This window comes from Chaetomium strumarium (assembly GCF_033439665.1).
Source record: "Chaetomium strumarium strain CBS 333.67 chromosome Unknown B0T15scaffold_2, whole genome shotgun sequence".
Taxonomy (NCBI): Eukaryota; Fungi; Ascomycota; class Sordariomycetes; order Sordariales; family Chaetomiaceae; genus Chaetomium; species Chaetomium strumarium.
Window position 1 is genome coordinate 2,773,253 of NW_026944430.1, and position 15,132 is coordinate 2,788,384.

Genomic DNA, 15,132 nt, shown 5'->3' on the forward strand with positions numbered 1-15,132 from the left:
TACTGGGTCACTTGGCTTGGGGTCAGGTGGTTGATGCAATGCACTCAGTGGGATCTCCACTGACTACTAATACCTAGGTGGTGTTCAGGAAGGTGCTGCCGGGCCAGGTCATACCCTGGTAGCTGCGTCTGTGAAAGGGTTTCCTGTCGGTTCCAAATGTCAGTGGTGATAAATACCCCCAATGTTTGGTGCTTCTCTGTACACATCAGGGATTGGGCTTTCAACGTTTAAATTCACGGAATGTACTGTCAAAAGTCGCGAAGGTTGGCCCCCAATGTGAACCTCCTTCCTGGACACTTAAGCAGACGGGAGAGATGCGAGCTTCCTCCATAAATAAGTGATTTACTAGTATGTACTCCCATCGTGATGTAGTATTACCAGTAAAACCCATCCCTGAGTACGAGGCGCGAGCTTCAGGTAGATACAAAGCAAATTCCCGTTTCTGGAGATCAAACCATAGAACGCCCCACCTGTGGTAATCCCTCCGCGCTATGCATGTTCCCAGATAACCATAGGAAACGACCCGGGAGAGAAGAGAAAATAGAGAACATATTAAGAAAAAGAGATGTAGAAGAGACGGAAGCATCCAATGACACAGCGTGTCAGTGCCACGAGAATCAGCAGGCGAGGAGCCCCTCAATGACGGTCATCATCATCACCATCATCATCATCATCATCATCATCATCATCATCATCATCATCCTCATCAACCTCCTCGTCGTCGCTGCCTTCCAGCTCCTCGTCCTCTTCGCCTTCTCCATCCTCAAAATCCTCCATTTCGTGGTCCTCATGGTCATCATCGCCGGTATCGCTGCCGCCAAAGTCGAACTCCCCTTCGCTCTCCGCCCAGAAGTCGTCGTCGTTCTCGGTCCTGACAGGGGGCGGCGCATCGAAAGTCGTCGGCATCTCGAATCCAGCGGGGATGTCCTTCTTGGACCGCTCGACAGCTTCGCGTGCCTTTTGGTTGTATTCATCGCGGCGGTCGCGGTACATGACGCCGGCGTCCACGTTGGCCGGCGAGTTGATTTCGGGATCGTCGAGTAGCAGGAGGACGGAGCGGAGCACGCTCTCAACGCCCTGCAGCGGGGACCACCGCTCGCTCGCATCCTCGCCAGACAATACGTCCTCGCCGGGCTTGTGCAGGATTGAAATGCAGAGCTGGCCGTCTGGGTAGATATTGGGATGGTTGATGGGGATCAAGAAGCGGAACTTGGGCGGTTGATAGGGATACTCGTCGGTGAAGTCCATCTGGGCTCTGAAGTAGCCACCGTTGAACACGCTGTCCGAGTTGATAACCATCAGCGCGAAGCGCCACTTGAGGATGTTATCTTGTTCGTCCTGCCGGGAGAACAGCTGTCAGCTTCGAGGCCTGCTTAACAGTACAGGTTCCAGCATGAACCGTGGCTCCTTACGTCTTCAAAATTGATCCACCTCTCTGTCCGCAGCGCCTTCATCTCGCTCATGAGGCGCGTCTTCGCGCCAGTTGGTGCCGTGGCACGAGACATAATGCCGACTCAGTATGTACAGACCCAAGGCAAAGAACGCGGGTTCGTTGTTGAATATTGAAAACGGCTTGGGCCTGTACGTGTGCCCCGAGCGATGCGGTAATTCAAGCTGGTAGGGAGGGAAGAATGAATGCAGCAGAAGATTGGGCCCGACTTTTAAGGGCAAGACGAAGTGAGGTGGTGTGGTGAATCTACACTGTAAACAGGCGGTGATGTATCGCCCGTTATTCAGCGGTCTGGAGCCTATTCAAAGAATCTTAGAAACACCAGTCTCAGATCAAGGACGTGCTGGGCTTTAAAGGGTTGGACAATAGCAGGTGTAGGGGAAAAGAAGGTTGGGCCACGGCTTTATTGTGTGTAGGAGGGCGCCCGACACGATACCGCTCCCTTATTATCCTCGTCATGCACAAGTCACAGATCGATCATCACGACGGATCCGCTCCTGTCATGCGGCATGCCTCCAAGTGGCGGGGCCCTGCTAGTGGCGAGCTAGCGGTCACCATTTTTGACCAAGCCCCGCCGTGCTCGGCGCTCCCGGTTTTGCGAACAGCCAGGGCTGCCCCGCCTTGGCGGACTTCCAGGCCCCACAGGTACGTACCTTACCTCAGCGCAAATTGCAATCCGGCACGGGAAGTCGCCGCTTTCCTGGGCATTCACCCAAAACGCGATGCGAAAGGTCATCTGCTCGGCATCACATGTGTAGTGCTTTGTCTACACGGTATTGCTGTGTAAACTGTCTCGACGGTGAAGCTGAAAGCGCGCACTAAAGTTCTGTGCCTCGGTAGGTAAGGTAGGCAAAATCTAAGTCCAGTGCAGTGTTTACCGGTCTCGTTTAATGGACACGCTCTTGACAAAGCACACTTTCGCCATCTCGCCTTATAAGCTTGGGAGAGCTCCAGGCCGTTTGCCCCCTTGTAGTGCCGACCAGCAATCGAGTACTAGTAGTTACATATGGTAATCACTTGCCAGGATGCCCCTCATTCGGGCGAAGTTAAGCCCGGCTTTCATCTCCACGGAGTATATGTAGACGACATCAACATGGGACAAGCCCGGCGAGATTCAGAGACGGGTCGGGTATAATAAAACATCGAACCCTCTCTCTCTATAACTAGCCCCTACTCAGTGTGGAAAACAGAATTTGTTTACCGCCTGTCAACTTCACGTCAACTCAAACTTGCTCTGTGCTCTTCAGACGAAAAACGCGCTGAACCATGTCGTTCAAGTATAAGCGCATCCTACTCGTTGGCGCCTCCTCCGGAATAGGCGCTGCCCTGGCCGACAGGTTCATCTTAGAGGGCGCCAAGGTGATTGCCGTTGGGCGCCGTCAGGAGAGACTGGATGCATTTGTCCAAAAGCATGGCCCGGAGAAGGCGAGCGCTGTTCAGTACGACATCAACGACAGACCCGGGTTGGACGCCTTTGTCGAAGGGTTAGTGTCACACAGAAATCTCCCCCCCTCCCCCCCCCCCTAAATAGCATTAGAAATTAGAAAGAAACCCGTTCATGGATCCGCTAACAGCAGTCAAAGCATCGAGAGCAAGTACCCGGATCTCGACTGCGTCTTCCTCAACTCGGGGGTCCAGGGCCAATTCAATCTGTCGAAACCGGCAGAGGTCGATCTGGATGCCTTCCATCAAGAGGTCAACACCAACTTCCACAGTCTGGTAGACCTCTCAATCAAGTTTCTACCTCATCTGCTTGGGAAATCATTTCCCACCGCGCTAGTGATCACCAACTCTCAACTCTGCCTTGTCCCCGCTGTCCTGTCGCCGGCCTATTCGGCTTCCAAGGCAGCATTGAATGCGTTTGTCTACTGCCTGCGCCGTCAGAATCGGGGAACAAGCACAAAGATCATCGAGATCTGGCCTCCTGCCGTCCAGAGTAAGCACCCCACGTCCCTCTTCGTCCCAGGACAGTGTTGTCTCACCGGCTCCAGCTGAACTCCATGACTACATGGGAACCGAAAGGGGTCGGGCCGTTGGTATGCCGCTGGCGGCATTCGTCGAGCAAGCCTGGTCGCAGCTTGCAGCGGGCTCCGAACAGGTTACTGTTGCGGCAGACGAGGACTATTTGAAATTGCTGGACCACCGCCGAACTCGCTTCGAGGCGATGTCAGATCTGATGGAGAAGCACTTCGCCACGTAGAAGGGAGGCAATACTAGTGCAGCGTATACGCTGTGGGGACTGCTCGCCACTCAAAGGTTAATCAGACCGGTGTTTGCACATCCGACGTCCTTTGATGTGATCACCGGCAATGAATAGATGGCCTTAGAAAAAGGCCCAGGTGGCGAACAATGCACTCAGACCCGGCCTCCTTGGCCATGACCGGGTCAGCACCCACCTGCGGCGAACTCCCTCTGCCGCTACTCTCCAGCTCTGCTTTGGTCAAAGTATCGGTAATCCGATTCCCATTTACAACCCCGCAATCTAGACCAGATCAGACTGATCATCTGGGTATCAAACCGACAAGAGTATGAGCAACGCGAAAACGAGAAACAACAAGGGGTAAGTCGCCAATGCATGCAACCACGCCAGGCAAGCAAGCAATCCCTGACCCAAACGCCAAAACAGCCGAAACCCCAAGCAGAGTAGAGCAGAGAATAGGTAGATGCCTCCCCCATCACGTCCCAACCGAAGACCATCGCCTCTCCTTCCTCGAGGGCGTCGTCGTCGACGACGGGGCCGCCTAAGCCCCTAAGTCATAGTACACACACTTGCCCGTTCTGAAATTGTAAACAAAAGCGTTGCCGGGTCCGCTTTTGGCCTCAAACTCCCAGCGCCACTGCTTGAGCATCTCGTGGATCTCCCTGACATAGTTCTTTTCCGCTGTGCCCACGCTGTGTTCCACCTTCTTCCAGCTCTCCGGATCCGACAGGCTGGTGCCCCTGATCAGGTCCATGACGACATCCGAGGTCTCGATCGCGGCGATCGGGCCCTCGAGGAAGGACTGCACCAGCCGGGAGGCGCTGGCCTGGGCCTGCTCGACGACTGCGCGGCGGTTGAACTTTTTGGATTTGGTCTGCGCAACCAGCACGTGCACGTCTTGCTGGTGCTCCTGCTCGCCGCCCGCCGCGGTGGGTATCGCGTTGGCCGACTCGGAGTGCGGCACACCGGCCGTGCTGCGGAATCGCGTACCTGACCGGGACTCGCGGTCACGGATCTCGGATTTGAGCCAGCTAAGGAGCTCCTTGGCTGCAATGTCCGCGTCGGGCGCGTCTTTGCGTCCCATGGTCTTGATCTTCAGCAGATTGTCCTGCTTGATGATGACGATCCAGCTGTAAGACTCGTCCCGGTAGCTCGAGAGCAGGTCTTCGGGTGAGCGTGCATCACGGGCCAGCTCGGCGCTGATGCCGTGTGCCCAGAGCGTTTGCAAGAGCTCGATGCCGGAAGAGCGGAGAATGGATGGGTCGAAGCTGGCCACGAGCACATCGCACTGCCTCCGTTAGCCACACGCTCTCGAAGTTAGAGCAAGATGCAAGACCAACCCGTTTTGCGCTGAATATCCCTTGGGTATCTTCCTCGACCGCCTTCTTCAGGAAGGCCTTCCCGGTCGTCTTCGGAACCTGCTTGGCCAGTTGCTTTTCCCAGTTCAAGCTGAAGCCCACCGCATGTCGCTCCTCGAATCGGCTGCCAATCTTGGGGCGATGCTCCTTGATCAGGCCGTCGTAGCGGCCACCCGCTGCAAAGACATCCTTAACCTTCTTATCGTAGAGGCAAGAAAAGAGGATGCCTCCACGGAAGAACGATTCGTTGATACTGCTCAGCGGGGCGATATAGATCTTGCAACAGACACCAAATTTCTTGGTGTACTCGTAGACTTCCCTCAAATGCGCCAGGGTGGACGATACCTTCTCGAGGTACTCTGTCCCCTCAAAGAGATTCCTCAACTTGGTGATGGCCTTAGTCGGCGTGTCTAAGTAGAAGGTCAGCGCATCTCTACCGAAACTCAAAACAATCACAGTAGGTACTGACCTCGAAAGTCGAATCTCTGCAGCTCATCGACGCTGGTAGCCGAGATACCTACCAAGGGCGACCTGAGCTCGCTACGGACTTTCTGCCAGGTAAAATTCCGGATGTTTAGCTTGCTGAGTACCTCGGCCGCAGCCTGTCTCGCACCAGCCTCGACGCCGCAGAACTCAAAGATCAAATGCAAAAGGTCCGAGTGTCCGAGATGGAAACACATCGGCGTCGAAGACGTGGTCGGGAATGCAGCGATGATTTCATCCAGCACCTTGATGGCCTCTGCCTCTTTCAAGGCAAGATCCAAGGCATCCGTGGTGACAACGTCGAAGTCGACCTCACCATAGACGTCGGGCTGTCCGCCGTCATGGCGGTCTCGAAAGATGTTGCCGAAGGAATACGAGCGTTGTGGTACCTGGCCGTTCGTAATCCTGGCGAGGGAGCGAGCATGGCCCATTACCAAATCGAAGGGGAGCTGGAGAACACTGCCGCTTCGGTCCAGCAGGTGGACGGCAGCCTGGCCGTAATGTGACGACCGGGGATAAAGGCATGCAGTTGGTGCCTCGACCGCGCCATGGCGTCTGAAAATCGATATCAGCGTGTCCTTCACGATGTACCTACGCATCAGGTCGGCCGGGCTTGGGGTCGAACTGGACATGTCCCAGGCGTAATCCTTTGCTTGCTCGATTTGGCGGGCAAACAGAGTGCTCATCATCTTTTCGAAGTAGGGAGAGCTGGGATCCGCCACATCGGCGATTGCGCGCCGTAGCGCCTCACTCTCCATCTGAACCGGCATCTTCCCGCTCTTGAGCAGCTCAACACTAGAAGGTCGCTCCTTCGGGTTATGGTTCAACAGTGATAGCATGACCTCGGTGTGGTTCTTGTCGGCTGGCTTGAAGTCTGATGGAAGGGTTGGTGGGTTCCGACGTACGCCTTCGAGCACCACAGCGCGCTGCATCCCAAGCATTGGAGGATACGACATCTCAAAGAAGATGACGCCCAGGGAGTACATCTGTTTATGTTAGATTACCGCATTCCAGAAAGTCAGACAGAGCCGCAATAGTACTCACGTCAACTTTGGCAGTATACGAGCCGCTTCCACCAGTCCTCACCTCTGGGGCGACATAGACGGCAGTGCCAATGCTCCTGGTCATCTCGCCTGAATCCATGCTGGACGGCATCTTGTCGAGAGCCAGCTGCCCGCTTGTTGCCAACCCAAAGTCTCCGATCTTTACGTTTTCAACCCCGTCTGGTCCAGCGCTGATGAAGATGTTCTCCGGTTTCAGATCCCGGTGGACGATGTTGAGGCTATGGATATGAGCCAGCCCTTCGAGGATCTGGCGGAACAGACGCCAGATTTCCTGCGTCTCCTTATACAGGTTTCGGGAAATCAAATCGCGGAGGGTCTGACAACGATTAGCTTTGATCGAGGGGAAGCTGATGGAAGGGGTCATAACCTACGCGCTTTTCGCAATACTCCATGGAAATGTACATGATTGTCCGAAAAGGGCGAGTGCTTCCCATCCTCACGCGCTTGTTGGGGACAGCCAAGCGATCCTGCGGAGCCCTGCTATTTAAGGTAGAAGTATCTTCGTCCGATGCCGACGCATCGCTGTCTCCTGCGTCGTCGTCATCGTCGTCGTCGTCGTCACTCTCAATGGCGGACTCGTATCCCAGCTCGATATATGGATGCCCACTTGACGACATGAAATCGAGACCTCGGCTCTTGCTTTCGGCGAATTCAATGTTAATCGCTTGAGAAATTGTGCCTCTTGAAGCCTCGGTAGTAGCTCCTTCTGTGGACGTATCCCCGTCGGTGTCGGAGAAATCAGGGATCTCCTCGAGCCAAGTATTGAAATAGCGGACCACTGCAGGGTGGTTCATCTGCGAAAGAAGCCTAACTTCCTTGAGCATCTCTGACAAGGTTTCCTGCGATCGTTGCGTGATCTTCTTGATTGCATAGAGGCGGCCATCGATCAGTTTCCTCGCCCTGACCACCTCCCCAAACCCACCCTTGCCCAAACGAGCCTCTTCTACGTAGTCTTGAAGATACCTTGAGGTGACTGCGCTCCGGTTCATGGAATCGTGACGCAGCCTCCGGGGCACGCCCTGAGAATGAGAAATCATGGAACCGCTCATCATGGCAGGTTCGTCTTCGGCCAGAATCGGAGAATTGGTTGCCAGGAATTCGGAAGAACACAGCTCAAATGCTCGAGGCCGCTTCTTCGGGTCAGACTTGAAGAACTTGGCGACTAACTCCTCTAGCGGATCGGACAGCGAAAGTGACTCCATAAGGGCCGACGGAGAGTGGTACTTGTCAGCGACGCCCAGGCCAAAGAGCATCTGTAAGAAAACTATGCCAAAGTCCCAGACATCCGTCTTTTGCGTGTATTGCGGTTTCGACACGCCAGCAATCTCGGGTGGGAACCAGTACGCCGACTTCGCTGCTCTCGTAGTAGTCAGAGTAGCTACCTTAGTGCAGATGTTATGCAGTTCCCTCTGATAACCTGCATCCGCAAGTTTAGGGACAATATCCCCAGCTGCTTCCCTGCAGAGCAGGATGTTCCCAGGATGGATGTCCTGATGAACGATACCATGGTTATGCAAGAACGCCAGCGCGTCTAGAAGATCAGCGGTCCATATCTTGGCTTTGCTGATATCTACTTGACCAGCAAGATCCAGGAGTTCGTCGAGCGGGCCCTTGTTGCTGAGAGGGGTCAAAGCACTGATACTCCAAACCGCAGGCGAGGACGAGTCGGTTTCGCTAATCGAGCGGTCAATCTTGAAATCTATGAGCTCGAGGAGGTTTTGATGACGCAGCTTCTTGAGCGATTCTAGCTGCGCTTCCAACGATTGGAGTTGCTTCTTGAACAAAGCGGAGTCCTTGCCATTGTATTTCAAATCCACCTGCTTGAGAGCAAGACTGGGACGTAGGGTCCGCGCAGACAGAACTGGTTTGACCTTGTATACCGTTGTGACCGGACCCTCACGGTAGACCTGCCTTCCGATGACCGTCTGGAAGTAGAGGGCGTTGCCGGTTCCGTCGGTCAACTTGCATGGCTGATCGAACACCAGGGCAACATCGGTTTCCGCAAGGTCCTGCGTGGAACGATCAGGAGATAAACGCTGGCTCCTGTTCTTCTTCCTCGACTCCTTGGCCTTAGTCCTCTGCCGTTTGAGCTCTTCTTGAACCATGTCTCCGAGGACACGTTCCTCTTCCTTGCTCTCCTCGAGCTTCTTGCGCCTCTCAAGCTCCTTTTCAGTCTGAGCTTGCCTCGCTAGCTCAGCCTCGTGAGCCGCTCGTTCTTCCTCGAGAGATGGAAGTTCCAGTCCCTGCGCCTTCTTCAGCGCAGCGGCTTCTAAGATCTCGCGGACCCCTTCAACGATGCGGTCAATCATCTCCTGTTCTTCTTGAGCCCACAGCTTCGGCTGTGTCTCAATGAACGTGCGAATCTTGAACCTGACAGAGTCTCGAAGGTCGCCGTCACTTTTCATAACCAAGAGCGGTGGAGACTTTGGGTAAGTTGCAACTAGAACCACGCCCAGCGTCATAGCGAAGTCCTCGTCCGAGGAAGCCTTGATTCTGATGTCAAAGGATGGCTCGGATTTCTGTGCAATCACAATCAGCCACACATAAGCCATACGAGTTTAGACGTACTATTCATTGAGATCTTACCTGCCATGCGCTATGCGCACCACTGTGAAGAGTAAAGTCTTCCCCATAGATAGCCTGCAACACCATCACCTCGTTTCCTTGCAGCTCTTGGTAGTGTGTCCTGGATGCAGATTCTCCCGGGCCACTGGGCCCGGGAAATTTCTGGTTTCCATTTGGTTTAGGTTTCGGGAGGGCCTTTTTCTTTGGCGCCATCGCGACTTGGAGCAAGACTTAGGATGAGGCGGTTGAAGGCACCCAAGAGAACAACTCAGAGGTAGTACCGAAAATGTAGATTAACACAGCCAAAAAGGCTGTGGAAATTTACCGAGTTGAGCCCATCATATCTTTGATGAGTCCCTGGTTTTCTGAACGAAGAAAGCAACCCGTAAAAGGTGCTTCGCAACATGCAATGTGGGTGAGATGGCGGGGACCTTCAATGTTTCTTGGTTCTGAGACTCAGCTCCCCTGCATCCATGCACGCTTGCAGGTGGTTCAAATCGGGTTGAAGTGGACCCACGCAGCCCGCTCATCAACGTGCCCGTCCCACTGGCTGCATCCGGCAATCGAGTAAACAGCCCCGGGGGAAACACGACTCTGCGCGCCAGACCTGGTCAACCACAAGTTCTATCAACAAGCAATCTTCGCAGAATCGAACAGTGAATCGGTTCTTGCGGTTGCATTTCCCTCCGCCATACAGCCCGTCCGTTCACAATGATCAGTTGGGCGCTGAGGCGCAATACGGACAGCGCGCGCGACGCGCAAGCGTTTGGTATGTCGAGTCGAAGTGACCGCGCATTTGAGAAGGCTCATTTCGGACAATTCACTTACACCACTGCAGACGATACCACACAGATTGATGTGCCGGATACTCCTGCCCCTGTATTTGCGGTGCGCGCGTTGAAGACCGCCCTTTTTGGCACCCCCGCACCGAAGACCACGAACGATAAGACACAGCAGCACGCAAAGCCGGCACCTATATCGGACAAGTCGCCAGCGAAACCTCCTGGCATTCTTCTTACTCCCGGCACTGGCACAGCACGTCGAAAACGTGTCTCCTTCAATCATGACGTGAAGAAAGGCTCGGCTGGCCCCTCCGATGGGCCGGCGGGAAGCAGCACCACAGGGCTACCAGACGAATGCCCAGGAAAGTTCCCTAGTCCATGGACTGACCGCAGTTCTGATGGAGAGCAGTCTCGGTTGAAGACCAGGTTGCAGTTGGCCATGGAGAACGCACGGAAGAGCAACGGCAAGGAAAAGGGAACGGAGACGAAAGACTTCGCTTACTCTGCAAAGGAGCCAAAGGAGCCAGATGAGGTTTGGGAGGAAGTCGATGACGACTCGGAATTCGAGGCCGATGTCACTACCGATCTGAACGAACCACACTCACGCTCCGGCAAATACTGGAAATCCTACTTCGAGACCTACCATAGCGATGCAAAGGCAGAGATGGAGAAGCTTGTCAAGTACAAGCAACTCGCCAAGTCTTATGCAAAGATGAAGGATACAGAGGCGCTCGAGCTCAACCAAAAGCTCAAGGAGGAGCAAGAGAAGGTCAAGATGATGGAGGAAAAAGTGGCCGAGCTGGCGCGTCAGGCAAGGCTATCTGCCAGGAGAAGGGGAGATGAACGCAACCCGGCCTTGATGGACGAGCTCGACAAGCAGACGGCTCTCGCCGAAGAATACAAGAGGCAAGTGGGAGAGTTGGAAGCCCTGCTTCAGGATAATATCGACGACGCGGAAGACGAGCGTCCTCGGCGACGGCGAACCGCATCACCTCGCACGCAGCGAACCCTAATGGAAACCCAGCGAGAGTTGAGGCGGGCGAGGGCACAGGTCCGCGAGCTGGACAAACTCCAGGAGGAGCGGGACCGACTGAGATCCGACTTGAAATTCGCCGAGCAACGAGCTAGCAAGCTCGCTGAGGAGAACAAAAGGCTGTCGACGGAGCTGTCACAGAACACGTCGAGGATTCGAGACCTGGAGAGGCGATTGGACGACTCGAAAGGCCTTTACGAGAAGCTGAAGGATGACGCAAAGGCTCGCTATCTGGAAGCTCAGCAGGTTCTGCAGAAGAAGAACGAAAAGGTGTCGGAGCTTCAAAGGGAGATTGAGTCGTTGAGGAAGGACGGAGCGGACTCAAGGCGATCGAATCGGTCAACCCGGGCAAAGAGCTTGGACGAAAAGGCCCCAACGCTTAAGCCCATGGAGTCGCTGGAAGATGGCGGCATCCGGCCGCAAAGGGAGTTGAACGAGGCAAGACGAATACCTAGTCGGAGGTCACAGGCCGACTTTGCGAGGCTGGAAGAGGCCGAGCCCAGACGAAAACGAGACACAGAAGTTTCGGACGAGACTCTTGCCAAGTCCCGAGCTCTTAGGGAGAAGCTCGAGGCTGAGTTTGGCACCAAAGGGCTCCCTGCCTCTTCCGTCTTCAACGACCGTGGAAACCTGCAAGACAGCCGAAGTTCTGCATCCAGCGGTCGATCCGCCCACACCAGGGAGGACCAGCCATATTCAAGCCGCTCCGACAGACCATCTCGGTCTACCTGGGCGGCTACGTCAACGGAGAAGACGACTCTCGAAGACCTGCTTGCCGATACGCCAGAAAAACGCTTTGGCAGTGCCTCGTTGGAGCAGCAGGAGCGGCAGCCAATAAGGAGGCGGGCGGCCCGTCCGCAATCGCAAGTTGGCACAGCATCACATATCGAATTTGTGCAGGGTCCGTCCGCACCCGTGAGGGATACGAATAGGCAGAGCGGTGCTGTGGGGAGCACCATGAACACTGCACGGCCAGCGATCTCTGAAGATCGGAAGGCGGCTGCACTTGCACGTCTCCAACGCAAGAAGGCGGAGCGGGCGATGCAGCGGCAGCTTGAGCAATAATGGATCGGTGTGGGCAGATGTGGTGAGGGTTGTGCTGTCTTTTGTATGGCGTTGGAAGGCGGGTTATTGGCTGGCTACGGGCTTGTTGTATGTCTGTCGTCCCTCTGTACCCGGGGTACTTGGAAATATCGGTCTGTTTGATTAGGGTCTGGCGCGACGTTTTTGATACCATTTATGACCTGTGGTGTTTTATTCGGGACTAATGATCGAGTTAAAGCACGGGAATGGCATCCATTGACTGTAGTCGATTTTCAAGAAGAATTACACCTACGGATAAATAACTCCCTTACCTAACATAAGATAAGCTTCTTATCGGAGATGGCGCGTGTCTTAGACGAACTGACCTTCATCTCATCCCCAACCAACAAGTGTCCCGAGTGGTTCACACTCAAGATGGAAGATGACTACGTAGACTTGTCCGATTACAACGACGATAGCGTGCTAGAAAATGAGATTGCCGATCTTGAGCGTCGACTAGCAGAAGCCAAGGCAAAACGTCGACAGCTCACGCCCCAATCCGACTCTCCACCGTCTCACACTCCGTCAAGTAAGTGTAACAGCCCAATGAATCGCTCATCACATCAATTGACCTGGTAACTAACACACCCCCTTCATTCAAACAAAAGAACCGCCAACCTCCAGTCTAAACTCACCAACTCACTTCCTCCTCCTCCTCTCCGACTCCGCCCTCCCCCTCGGCAGCTTCGCCTTCTCCTCCGGCCTCGAGAGCTATCTCGCCCATCACCAAAAGACCCTGGCCCCGCAACAGCCCGCCTCCTTCACTTCCTTCCTGCCCTTATCCATCTCATCCTACGCTTCCACAACCCTCCCCTATGTCCTTGCCGCCCACCGCGACCCGTCTCTCGCGAATCTCGCCGCACTCGACGACATGCTCGACGCAAGCATTATCTGCACCGTCGGGCGGCGGGCATCTGTCGCGCAGGGTAGGGCGCTGCTGTCGATCTGGGAACGGTCGTTTGTTGGATCACCGGGCACGGGCACGGGTGCGGGCGGGGAGACGGATGGGGAAAGGGAAGGGGAAGGGGTGAGGGGGTTTTCGGCGTTGCTACGGTGTTCTGCCGCTTCTTCTTCTCCTTCTTCCTCCGGAGACGGTGGCGGCGCGTGGGACGTAGACCCGCCGGCGGTCGCGGCACATCTGCCTCCGCTGTTCGGAGCGATCTGCGCGCTGGTTGGGCTCGACCTGGAGCAGACGGCCTATGTGTTCTTGCTGGGGCACGTGAAGGCGCTGGTGTCGGCGGCGGTGCGGGCGGGCGTGTTTGGGCCATATCAGGCGCAGAGGACGCTGGCGAGTGGATCGGTGCAGGGGTTGATCCGGGTCATGATCGAGCGGGAGTGGGAGACGAGAGTGGAAGATGCTGGGCAAAACGTGCCCGTTATGGACTTGTGGGCGGGGAGGCATGAGGTGTTGTATTCGAGGATATTCAATAGTTGAGCAGGGGGAAAGGGGTTGGTGTTTTTGGATGAATGAACTGCGTTACCCCTTGCCGAGGGGCAGTAATTAGTGTTGCACATACCATACAACAGCCGTCTCCCGAAGTTCTAACTACTATCATCGTCGCTACCATAGGCTACTAAAGGCCCAGAGGGAGCAGTTGTCTTCGGTTTTGAAGAGACAGCCACCTGGGCTGCCTGGAGAACCGCCAGTGTGCTGCTTGAGAGAATCCCCCCTGTCTGCGGCTCACCCTGTCTTTGCGGCTGTTCCTCCGCGATTTGAACTTCCGCTGCTCCAAGCATGAGCCGCTGTTGGTGCTCAAGCTCATAGCCTTCCCGACCCCTCGGGTTGACCGCATTCGGTCCCCGCGCGAAGTGCACCTCATCTGGCGCCTCGTACCCTTCGAGGCCATAACTGCTTTCCAGCTTCCGCCGTTTCCGTGCCTCTGGATCCTTGCCCTCGATCTCGGCGACAAAGTCGGCTGGCAACGCCTTTCGGATGGCCTCTGCCGCTTGCTCCTCAATCCGCCGCGCCTCACGTTTCTGCGCCATCGGGTTGGGATCCGCTGTCGCCCACCGGACGTTCAAAACCTCGTTGTGATCGAGAGACCTACATCCTGTGTCAACAAGGAACATCAAGGATGTACATGCGACGCTTGGAAACATACTGATGAGCCATCGCCTCCTTCGCGAACTGGGCATTCGCCTCATTGGTGTAGGTTATGAAGGCGACCCCCCTGGTATTGAGCACGCGGATGCGCTCGATCTGCCCCCACTCAGCAAAGTGACGAGCCACAATCTCTTCGATGTCATCTGTGACATGAATCCGGCCCACGTAAATCGTCCGGTTTTGGCGAGTGAAGCTGCCGACGCCGCCCATGTCATCCCGGTAGTCGCTGAACTTGTCGCGGCCGAAGCAGTCGACGTTCGGGTTGAAGATGTCGTGAAGGCCGGGCAGCCGGTGAAGATACTCGCAGTCTTGGCCCTTCGGACTGTATGTCAATTGTTAGCGAGCGCTCCGGTTAAAGGCCGCCGGCCTGATGGCTGGAATCCAACGTACCATATCCCCCTGGCGAAGAACAAACAGAAGTACGAGCCCGGTCGCGAATCAGCGCGCGTGAATCCCGAGTCCAACGCAACATTGCATCTCCCCTTGGCATGTGTTTGCGATAGATATTTGTCTTCCCGGTCGCCGCCAGACCATTTGTTGTACCAAATGTTGAACACGGTACCCGTCTGTGGCGGTGGCTCTGATTTGACCAAGGCTGGGTCGATCTGCGGCCGCGCCGGGCGCTTTTTCCGCCTGATGATCTTCTTCACCTTCTTCTCTGTTGGCGGCGCAACCTCGCTGCTGATGGTTGTGAGGGCGAGCTCCTGCGCGTTGGATTGCGTGTCGTCGGCAGCTGTCGTGGCCGCGTCGGGCCTTGTGGCGACTTCAGCCATGTTCGATAAGTGGTTTTCGCTTTCGGCTTGGGGTGTTGAAGAATTAGGGGTATGGAACCGGTGCCTGTCACGGAGATGTGAACTTTAGAATGGAAGATGACGGGAATGTTGAGTAAATCGACGGGACATGGAGCTGATCTCCGATAAGAACCTGGCACGCCTGGATACCGTAATAATAAAACGTTACCGAAATTACGAGTTCATCCGTAATACGGTAATGATCGCGACCGAAGGCGG

At 55.2% G+C, this 15,132-nt stretch overlaps 6 protein-coding genes across 6 annotated transcripts; 3 read left to right on the plus strand and 3 right to left on the minus strand.

Moving 5' to 3' along the window:
• Positions 1–242: 242 nt before the first annotated feature.
• B0T15DRAFT_524752 (ubiquitin-conjugating enzyme/RWD-like protein) lies at positions 243–1,985 on the minus strand. The gene is made up of 2 exons (XM_062868793.1): positions 1,413–1,985; positions 243–1,338 (listed from the first exon to the last, which is right to left on the minus strand). Exons 1-2 carry the CDS (start codon positions 1,503–1,505, stop codon positions 637–639), a joined length of 795 nt encoding a protein of 264 aa, XP_062724361.1. The 5' UTR covers positions 1,506–1,985; the 3' UTR covers positions 243–636.
• Positions 1,986–2,477: 492 nt separating this feature from the next.
• On the plus strand, positions 2,478–3,748 carry B0T15DRAFT_111509 (uncharacterized protein). Its single transcript, XM_062861510.1, has 3 exons — positions 2,478–2,934; positions 3,034–3,386; positions 3,442–3,748. Exons 1-3 carry the CDS (start codon positions 2,717–2,719, stop codon positions 3,648–3,650), a joined length of 780 nt encoding a protein of 259 aa, XP_062724362.1. The 5' UTR covers positions 2,478–2,716; the 3' UTR covers positions 3,651–3,748.
• A 1-nt stretch (position 3,749) lies between these two features.
• On the minus strand, positions 3,750–9,563 carry B0T15DRAFT_111541 (anticodon binding domain of tRNAs-domain-containing protein). The gene is made up of 6 exons (XM_062861511.1): positions 9,142–9,563; positions 6,927–9,074; positions 6,536–6,871; positions 5,478–6,477; positions 4,991–5,418; positions 3,750–4,938 (listed from the first exon to the last, which is right to left on the minus strand). Exons 1-6 carry the CDS (start codon positions 9,331–9,333, stop codon positions 4,192–4,194), a joined length of 4,851 nt encoding a protein of 1,616 aa, XP_062724363.1. The 5' UTR covers positions 9,334–9,563; the 3' UTR covers positions 3,750–4,191.
• A 96-nt stretch (positions 9,564–9,659) lies between these two features.
• B0T15DRAFT_524756 (spindle pole body formation-associated protein-domain-containing protein) lies at positions 9,660–12,292 on the plus strand. The gene is made up of 2 exons (XM_062868794.1): positions 9,660–9,889; positions 9,959–12,292. The coding sequence occupies exons 1-2, from the start codon at positions 9,832–9,834 to the stop codon at positions 11,998–12,000; spliced, it is 2,100 nt and encodes a 699-aa protein (XP_062724364.1). The 5' UTR covers positions 9,660–9,831; the 3' UTR covers positions 12,001–12,292.
• Positions 12,293–12,393: 101 nt separating this feature from the next.
• On the plus strand, positions 12,394–13,453 carry B0T15DRAFT_390866 (UreF-domain-containing protein; the record flags this gene model as incomplete). Its single annotated transcript, XM_062864559.1, has 2 exons — positions 12,394–12,593; positions 12,643–13,453. The coding sequence occupies 2 exons, from the start codon at positions 12,394–12,396 to the stop codon at positions 13,451–13,453; spliced, it is 1,011 nt and encodes a 336-aa protein (XP_062724365.1).
• Positions 13,454–13,470: 17 nt separating this feature from the next.
• Positions 13,471–15,029, minus strand: B0T15DRAFT_565707 (uncharacterized protein). The gene is made up of 3 exons (XM_062870673.1): positions 14,513–15,029; positions 14,121–14,444; positions 13,471–14,062 (listed from the first exon to the last, which is right to left on the minus strand). Exons 1-3 carry the CDS (start codon positions 14,893–14,895, stop codon positions 13,561–13,563), a joined length of 1,209 nt encoding a protein of 402 aa, XP_062724366.1. The 5' UTR covers positions 14,896–15,029; the 3' UTR covers positions 13,471–13,560.
• Between the last annotated feature and the right edge of the window lie 103 nt (positions 15,030–15,132).